The sequence below is a fragment of the Helobdella robusta genome (assembly GCF_000326865.2).
Source record: "Helobdella robusta unplaced genomic scaffold HELROscaffold_31, whole genome shotgun sequence".
NCBI lineage: Eukaryota > Metazoa > Annelida > Clitellata > Rhynchobdellida > Glossiphoniidae > Helobdella > Helobdella robusta.
In genome coordinates this window covers 1,534,088-1,543,633 of record NW_008704544.1, presented here as the reverse complement: position 1 = coordinate 1,543,633, position 9,546 = coordinate 1,534,088, and the positions used below count along the sequence as shown (strand labels likewise).

The window sequence follows — 9,546 nt, the reverse complement described above, 5'->3', positions numbered from 1 at the left end:
AAAATAATTTTATATGCAAGTCCATTTTCATAACTAGCTTATTAGCCAACCTACCATTTCACTCATTCATTCATTTACTTACACATTTATTTATTTATTCATTCATCCATTCGTTTATTCATTCATTCATCCATTCATCCATTCATCGGATTCTTAATTTTCATACATCCTTAACAATTTGTAAGCTAGTTAAAGAAACGTACAAACTATTTTTTTGCATTGAACAAATAAAAAATTAAAAAAAAACATCTTACATATAAAAATACAATCAAATGATACCATAAAATGATACAATAATAGAATGATATACAATAAAAATGATACCACAAAATTATACAATAATGAATTATATATAATGAAATGATACAATATGGTAAATGATACAATAAGGTAAATGATACACAATGAAATGATACAATAGTGTAAATGATACACAATGAAATGATACAATAATGTAAATGGTATACAATGAATGAAATGATACAATAATGTAAATTGTATACAATGAAATGATAAAATAAAATGATACATTTAAATGATACAACTAATGATATACAGTTGAAAATGATACAATTGAACGAAATAATACTTTGTTTATATTAACTAAACTAGCTATGTAGGTACGCACTTAACACAAGTTGGAAAAAATGAACGAATGAGTGAAGAAACAAACAAAAGAACAAATGATTGAATGGATAAACGAATCAATCAATCAATCAACCAATCAATCAATTAATTAGTCAATCGATTAAATATTTAATTAAATAATTAATTAGGAAGGATGGTAATTCAAGGATCGACGAATGACACCATGATGTATCTGCTGCCCTGTAGAACGGGTAAACCCTCGTGATGGTGGGTCAACTTGCCAGGGTGCATTAACATCCATCCTTTGTGTGTTTGTTTGTATGTATGTTTATGTTTGTATGTTTATGTTTGTTTTGTATGTTTGTACGTATGTATGTTTGTATGTATGTCTTTATCGAGTGATAATGTACGAATGTTTCATCAATTTTTATTAGATATGTAGTAGTTATTTTACGTTCGGACGTTTCCATGTATTTTGTTTGTATGTTTGTATAATTTTGTGTTTGTATAATTTTGTGTTTGTATAATTTTTTTAAAGAAGTGTTTAAAAGTATCTAGAATTATAATAAAAAAAAACAAAATCTGTCTGAATAAGTTTATTATCTCTGAAAATGAAACATGATAGTGGGCTATTAATCCTAAAATTGTAATTAAACATAGATACATATAGATACATAGATATTTATTTTTATGATTAACGATCAAAAACGAATTTGAAATTTTAAAATATAATGAATATTCTTAAATACATATGAAAAAATTTGTGAAAAAAAAAGGTAAAACTGAATATAAAATGTTGGTTAAATACAAATCTAATGTTCGTTTATGTGTTTACATAGGACTACAATTCATGTATAAAAAAATTTTTATACATGAGAACATAATATGTTAGTATGCATGTATGTATGTATGTATGTATGTATGTATGTATGTATGTATGTATGTATGTATGTATGTATGTATGTATGTATGTATGTATGTATGTATGTATGAATGAATGTATGTATGTATGTATGTACGTACGTACGTATGTATGTGTATATGTATGTAAGAAGATACGTATGTATGTATGTGTATGTTGTATATATATGGGTGTGTGTGTGTTAGTGTGTGTTTATATAGGTGTGTGTGGTGTGTGTGGTGTGTGTGTAAAAGCGTGTGGAGAAGAAGTTAAGGGTCGACAAATGAGACCATGATGTATCGAGTGCCCCCCGTCACTTGGAGGCCCTCGTGCTGGTGAGTCAGCCGGCCAGGAAACATCAACATCCAACCTTTGTATGTATGTGTTTGTGCGTGAAGTTGTTTGTTTTTGTGTGTTTATAGGCCTGCGGATCTATGTTTGTGTGTCTGTGGCGTATTTGTTTATGCGTTTGTATACGTGCGTTCGTACAATCATTTTTAGTAATTAAAAAATAATATTTCACCTTTCTTTAATTGGGTGACAGCGCAATCGTAGCGAACCATCCTGACACCACCTCCCTGCCAATCAAAACGTGATTTGATTGGTTGAATAATAGTGCATTAAATTTTCAATCGACCAATCGTAAAACTAAACAATTAGATAAATTATATATAGCATCCAATCAGAAGAGAGAGCTACCTGATAATCCACCCCGGGTGTGTTGAGGGCAATGTTGACGGTGAACGTTGACGAATCGGAATGAGGCCTCAATCTATCCTGCTCATCTGGGCGGTACCTCACCACAAAGTTCATTATAGCTCGACTCTGATTGGTCAGTTATTTATTTGATTGATTTACTGCATGATTAAACATTAAGAGATCAATCATTTGACCAAAAATACTTAATAAATCAATCAAAAAACAAAAAAATACAAACAAAATACAAACAAAAACAAACAAAAGACCGACAGACCTCAGTGTAGTATCCTTCGAAAGCACGTTGATTCAGCGGGGCGACGTACGTTTTGAGAAAATGCAACCAATGTCTCTCCCAGTTTATCTGATTTGTGTGGATGTCGACTGTTGGCACGTTCTCGTAGCCCCCCTGAAGCCTGTGGTCCTGCGGTCAGTTCGTTGATTGGTTGGTCATCATCGTTATCCCCGTCGTTGATTGGTTGGTCATCATTGTATCAACATCATTATTATTACGTCATTGCCACCATCATTATATGTATATCACCATCATCACAATCTTCTTCACCGGTTGTCATCATCATTGCCAGTACTCTATCATCATCATTATCACTATTTATATATGTTTATCATCATCATCAAAATCCTCATCCTCACAATCATCATCATCACCCATCTTCACAATCATCATCATCATCACAATCGTCGTCGTCATCATCATCATCATCAGTACCTCATTTTTTCCCCCAGACCACTGTCCAAAATTTTCCATCTCGCTGATCAGGTCATCACAAAATCGGTGAGTAACTATTGGAAACCAGAAAACGTCTGGACAGGGCTGATTGGTTGGTGGATTGATTGGATGGTTTATTGGTTGACTGGTTGGTTGGTGGGTTGATTGGATGGTTTATTGGTTGGTTGGTTGATTGATTGGATGGTTTATTGGCTGATTGGTTGGTTGGTTGATTGATTGGATGGTTTATTGGTTGGATGGTTTATTGGTTAATTGGTTGGATGGTTTATTGGTTAATGGTTTAGTTAGTTGGTTGGTTGGTTAATTTTTTGGTTGATTGATTGGTCAAGTGAAAGATCGGCTGGTTGATTTTTGAGTAATTGCGTGGCTGGTTAGTTGTATGTTTAACTTTAGAATTTTTTAATGGCTGGTTTATTTATCAATTTTCAAAATAAAACTGAGTTTAAATTATTAATAAATAATTAAATTAATCGACTATTTAATCATTTAATTAGTTAATTACCCAACTAATCAATCAATTAACCAGTTAATCATCCATTCAATCAATCTATCAATCAATCATTCATTCATTCATTCATTTAGCTGTTTAACCATCAATCAAAAACCAACGGTTAGAAATTCTTTAAATGTTTTATTGTGCAAGAAGATGTAATACTCTGGATCAATGTATTTCTTCTCCCAAGTCTGTTCGATTTATTGAATGGTTGATTGATTGGCTGATTAGTTGGTTGATTCAATATTCAATTAATATTTAACTGATTGATTGTTTGGTTTAATGGCCGATTAAATAAATGATGGACAGTTAAAACGCACGTATGGGTTAGAGAATATGGCATATAGATCGTTGTTGAGATGGTCAGTTTCGAAGTCGTCGTTATTAACCAGGTGGCCATAGTGGTCAAAATTGTCCACGTACATGAAAATATACTGTTGTTGGTTGTTCGTGTGTGTGTGTGTGTATGTATGTATGTATGTATGTGTGTATGTATGTGTGTATGTATGTATGTATGTGTATGTGTGTATCTGTTTGTTTGTGTGTGTGTGTGTAGGTTCTATCATCTCGTTTATCATCATATTCATTATCGTAGCAACCATCAGCCCCTCATGTCTGAACTACTACTACCCCTACTACTACTACCACTACTACCATTACTACTACATCAACTATTACTACCACCAACACGCTACTACTTCAACTATTTTCACTCACTTTATTTCTGAACTCTTCACAGATGGCTACATCAAGGTCAACACCCTCAGGCCATTCGAAGTTGACCACTGATGGCAGGTGGCGCGCTTGTAACAGGTAAACGTTAGTGACGTATGGAACGTTCCATAAACCCCTGAAGGGCGAATATTTTGATTGGTTGGTCAGTTAACCAATCGGCTATTTCATTACTTATTCTGTTAGTCAACTTCAGGACCAGTTAATCAATCATCAAATGTTTCAATGAATATAATCGAGATACATACTACTACTGCTACTACTTCTGCTGCTTCTACTACAACAATTAAAACAACTTCTACTACTACTTCTGCTACTATTATTAATACTTCTACTACTGCTGCTTCTGCTACTACAACAACTAAAACAACTCCTACTACTACTTTTGCTACTACTAACTATTACTACTACTGCTTTAGCTGCTACCACAATTAAAACAACTCCTACTACTACTTCTGCCACTACTACTATTATTACGACTACTGCTGCTGCAGCTGCTGCTACCACTACTGCTACTACTACTCTTACTTCTACTTACTTTCTCTCCCGGAGCACCAGACTTGCATAGTCGTCGGATCGTTTGTAGTAGCCATCAGAGTTGACCGCCCCCCAGAAATTGGTCCACATCTTGAAGGGCCTGCCCAGCATGGGTGAAACTAAAGACCTGATCATGATGAGGATGTTGATGATGACGATTGCGATGATGATGATGACTACTGTCACTAAATAAATAAGTGCATGAGTAACTGCAACATCATCATCATCATCATTCACATCATCATCATTATTATCAACATCAGTATCATCATCGTTATTTGACGTCATCATCGTCATCATCATCGTCATCGTCATAACCTGTTCCTTTCGATAAGCATCTCTATGAGGTCGAGTTTTTCAATGTGGGCTTCAGCGTCCAACGAGAAGAAGTACTCGCAGTTCATCTTCATGCACTGCTCACTATCGTGATGATGATGATGACGATGATGATGTCGTTGGTGACGATGATAATGATGTTCATGGGAATGATAGAAGAAAAAATTTGATAAAAATGTAACCGAATAATGTGAAAATGACTTTTTTAATTGCAAAATACCAACCCAATTAGTAATTGAGCAAACTTGGTGATGTTAAACAAAGTCATACAACAACAAACAAACAAACATACATACATGCAAACGTACAAAGAAATAAGCAAACAAACAAACAAACAAAACATACAATCCATATTTTCGGGCTTCATACTCTGGCATCTCGCTCGATTGCACTTCGACGGATTTGTACTCATCACCATGATCTGATATGAACTTCTCAACTACTTTAACGTGGAATTGGTCCTGAAAAAAAATATCTTTAACTAATTATATAATAATTATTAATTAATAATCAAATAAATTTTAGTCGATTAATATTAAAATTATTATTAAATCAATTATCAAATTTTCGAGTTAGATCAACTAATGTTCAATTTTAGATTTGAGTAAGTGAACGTGAATCAATGAGCCAGCCAATCAATCAATCATCTAGCCGACCGACCGACCGACCGACCAACCAACCAGACAGACAGACAAACAGACAAACAACTAACAAAGTAGTGTATATAAACGTCTATTTTATCTTTGGGGTAGGTCAAGTTATGAAATCTTTCAAGGAAGTCCTCGACAAACGGCATTACTTTCTCGATGTAGATGCCCACAAATATTTTCGGGTACTCTGATGGCTGAAATAAGAGTTATTAAATCTATTGCTGCTGCTGCTGCTGCTTCTTCTACTACTTCTACTGTTACAGCCACTGCTATTGCTACCACTGCTGCTACCACTACTGCTAGTACTGCAGCTACTATTATAACTGGGTCAAGTTAATGAATTAACATATATATTTAGGTCAAATAATCATCCAAGTAAACATACGTTGACATTTTTTAGTGACCTGGTATCAATATTGCAATGCACGCAGCCTTTGTTGATGGTCCATTGGTTGGTTATGTAACTAGTAAGACTGTTGAAAGCAGCCTGTGTGTGCGTACGTGCGTGTGTGTGTGTGCGTGCGTGCGTGCGTCTGTGAGTACGTAGTAAATTCGCCCACATATCCAAAAACTACATTTTTCCACGATCACTCAATCGAATCCATTGACGGTAGTTACATCTTTGGAATATTAAACAAATACCAACGACTCTATCCCAGACAGTCCATTAAAGACAAAGGGTACCTTGATTGGTCCATTGCCATGGACAACGGCAGGCACCGTGTTGGTGAGGTGGTTGTAGAGGTAGGTGCTGTCCGTCTCAAAATTCACCGACACATCATCTTTTTGAAAGTTTTAAAATAATTTTTTTAGGAAAGAAACTTTTTTCGGTTTGTTTAAAGTGGATGGATTAATAAATTAATATAAAATAAACTAACTTTTACAAAATTGGTCTAAATTCGATTCGATGATTGTTTGAAACCATTAATAAATATATATAAAATAGATTATTTGTTTTTATATATTATTAATTATTCATTCAATCTTTTATTTCTTATCTGAATTTCTTATGAAATAAAGTTATATAAATTTAATTTAAAGTTAATTTCAGTCGTGTCTAACCAAGGGCTCCGTTGAGATTTTGAAAAATTAGGCTGTGTGTATCTAGAGCGATGTTCAGCTTTTCCTACGACAAATTAAATGGAATATAAAGGGTTACTAAAACAACAACGACAACAAAAACAACGATGACAACAATAATGACAACAATAATAATATCAACAACAACAACAACAGTTACAGCAATTCAAAATAAGGTAAAGAAGGTATCCTAACTCGATCAGCCAGGAAAACGTTCGTATAAAAAAGTTGATCGTCGTCGTCGTCCCGCAATGGAAATCTGTTAACGATTGTGTATAGTTGTGGCGCGTGTCCAATGAAACCTTCAAAATTAATTAGTTAATTAATTAATTAGTCAATTAATTAGTTAATTAATTAATTAGTTTAATTGAATATATAAGGAAAGGGTGAAAAATGATTGAAAAGCTTTTTCAAATTGAAAAATTATAAACACGGACAAAAAAAAATGAAATCAATCGAAAATAAAACCTCCAGAATTGAGGAATCTTTTTTCATTTGGGCCAACCTCAGGGTAGGATGCCTACATGCCAAATTAAAATCACCGTTAGAACGATTCTATACCATTTTTAACAAACTTAAAAGACAAAATAAAAATAGAACTTACTAAACTCATGACATTTTACCAAAAAAATTATTACATACGTACAAAATTTAGCTTTTTTTATGGACTTAATATTCAATATTCAACAAATTAAATAAAATGTGTGCGCTAATACAGTATTTTAGTATTATTATAAAACATTTTAGTAGTATTGTAGTATCTTGGTTTGTAGCAGTTTTGTAGTATGTTAATGAAAAAAAGACACAGCTAATACTTACGGCTAGTTCTACAGACGGCCAGCAAAACTCTTCAGCGGAGAACAAGACGTTGACTTGAAACTTATCGAATCTCTCTAATAGCTTCGCTGAATCCAGTGTTAAGACGAGATCGTAACTGTGCGTGTGTTGTGTTGTGATGAAAAATTTGTATAGGTAGTAAGTAGTAGTACATCACACTGAGTTATCTCTTTGTGAGTCGATAAGAATGAAGAAAAAATAAATAAAATAAGAGAGAAAGAGAGAGAGAGAGAGAGAGAGAGAGAGAGAGATTTGTGAAAAGCCAAAAACGTACCTATCGAGAAACATGATGACCAGATTGCCACTGTACTTGTGCTGTTCCAGGGCCTCCCTTAACAGTCGAACCTTCTGCCCACCCCCCACACCGCGTGCCACATCACCTCCATTCCACTTCTCTCCTAATCCTAAAACCTTTTGGAGGAAAAAATTTTGCTAAGTTTGTTGATGTTGAGACGTTTTTTGTTTGGTTTTTGTAGCACCATTTTGATAGCGTTTTGTGATTTTTGTGTCTGCCAACAAGCGCGCCAACTTCAAAACTTGATACAATCAAACCCCTTATTTACAGTTCTTTTTTACAGGTCTATGTATAAGTAAGAATCTACATTTATTCGAAACAATTTACAAATCACACCCCACCTTCACATTGTAGTTGAATTTTGTAGCTGAATTCATGAACCTCTTGAAACCATCATTTTCTTCTGTAGCTACTGTGTACACCAACAGGTCTGTACCTGCAGATAAATATATATGTATGTGATACACGCGTACACACATTTATATACATCTATTTACACACATACACATGCACATACATACGCACGTGGGGCCGGATCTACTATCCATTCCAAGTATAGTTTTAACTTACCAGGAATTTCAAAAAATTTCTTGTAAAAAAAAGTTGGTGACATTTTTTGGCCTCATTACCCAATGTTTAAAAATTTTTTTTAATCCAAACCAATGTTGAATAAGAAAGTTAAAAATCGTCCGTGTATACTCATTATTAAAGGATGGCCGGGATCTGCCCTGTCCTGAATCCCGTCCCATACACATATGTACGCTAACAGACGGATGTATACACACACGTGCACATGTGTATTGGATGTACATAATGGATACACGTAGGTAGAAAGTTGTGTACGTAATGTGAAGTATACACTTAATTTGATGTTTGGTATTTTATTTGAAAATTAAATTTTTACTACGCTCGCTTCTTAGTTACTGAGTCGACAAAATGAAAAATTCATCAGTTAATTTGCCATTTAATTAATTCCTAATTTAATTTCAATTAAAACTGAATAAATTAAAATAGAAGAATAATGACGGAAAATAAACAAATGCTTACTCTTATTAAAGCTATCTTGAGACTGTTGAATCTGAGATGTAGAGTATTGAATGCTGTTAAAAACCACAAACGTGACGAGGATTGTCTTGAACAACAAACCGTTGCAAAGATTTGTAGACATTTAAAAAAATTTAACACTGCTACTGATTATTCCAAGTAAAAAAAATCTACTGCAAGGCACTATAAAAAGGTTTTCTGTTAAAAATATAAATATTAAAAAGAATTGTTTATTAATTATCCAATTAATTATCTACACAACTAATTAGCTAATGAATGAACGTGCCAACACGACAAAAAAAGAGAGATATTATATACAGTTACATGCAGAACAATAATTTTTATGCGAGACTGGCTAAATGTCTTGAATCACGTATGCAGAATTATCTAGATGAATGCATGCATGCATGCATCTCCACTCCTACTCTCTCTCTTCCTCCTCCTTATCTCTCCATCTCCGCTACACTCTCTCCTTTCATCTTCATCTTCTCTCTCTTGTGAATGCTGCAACTTCAGCCTGAGAACATTTCGGAATTGCGTGCTATATACCCGAAACGATTGTAACCGTGCTTATTGTTGTTGTATATGTACGCGTTGCACGCCTGT

General features: G+C 34.0%; 1 protein-coding gene across 1 annotated transcript; it reads right to left on the bottom strand.

Moving 5' to 3' along the window:
- Positions 1-934: 934 nt before the first annotated feature.
- Positions 935-9,093, bottom strand: HELRODRAFT_185714 (hypothetical protein). Its single transcript, XM_009022378.1, has 22 exons — positions 8,944-9,093; positions 8,238-8,332; positions 7,876-8,012; positions 7,584-7,698; positions 7,233-7,284; positions 6,960-7,066; positions 6,747-6,810; positions 6,369-6,466; positions 6,070-6,171; positions 5,747-5,878; positions 5,380-5,495; positions 5,017-5,118; positions 4,700-4,825; positions 4,147-4,279; positions 3,750-3,863; positions 3,546-3,620; positions 2,916-3,020; positions 2,463-2,609; positions 2,189-2,314; positions 2,013-2,067; positions 1,743-1,859; positions 935-1,638 (listed from the first exon to the last, which is right to left on the bottom strand). Exons 1-21 carry the CDS (start codon positions 9,062-9,064, stop codon positions 1,759-1,761), a joined length of 2,223 nt encoding a protein of 740 aa, XP_009020626.1. The 5' UTR covers positions 9,065-9,093; the 3' UTR covers positions 935-1,638; positions 1,743-1,758.
- Positions 9,094-9,546: the final 453 nt, after the last annotated feature.

What these genes read in the sequence shown, in the direction of transcription:
- HELRODRAFT_185714 (XM_009022378.1), bottom strand. Translation starts at nt 9,064, where the DNA reads ATGTCTACAAATCTTTGCAACGGTTTGTTGTTCAAGACAATCCTCGTC. An exon ending in CTGGTGCTCCGGGAGAGAAA is followed by an intron (nt 4,280 to 4,699) that starts GTAAGTAGAAGT and finishes TTCGCCCTTCAG; the next exon opens with GGGTTTATGGAACGTTCCAT. An exon ending in CACCCGGGGTGGATTATCAG is followed by an intron (nt 2,068 to 2,188) that starts GTAGCTCTCTCT and finishes TTTGATTGGCAG; the next exon opens with GGAGGTGGTGTCAGGATGGT.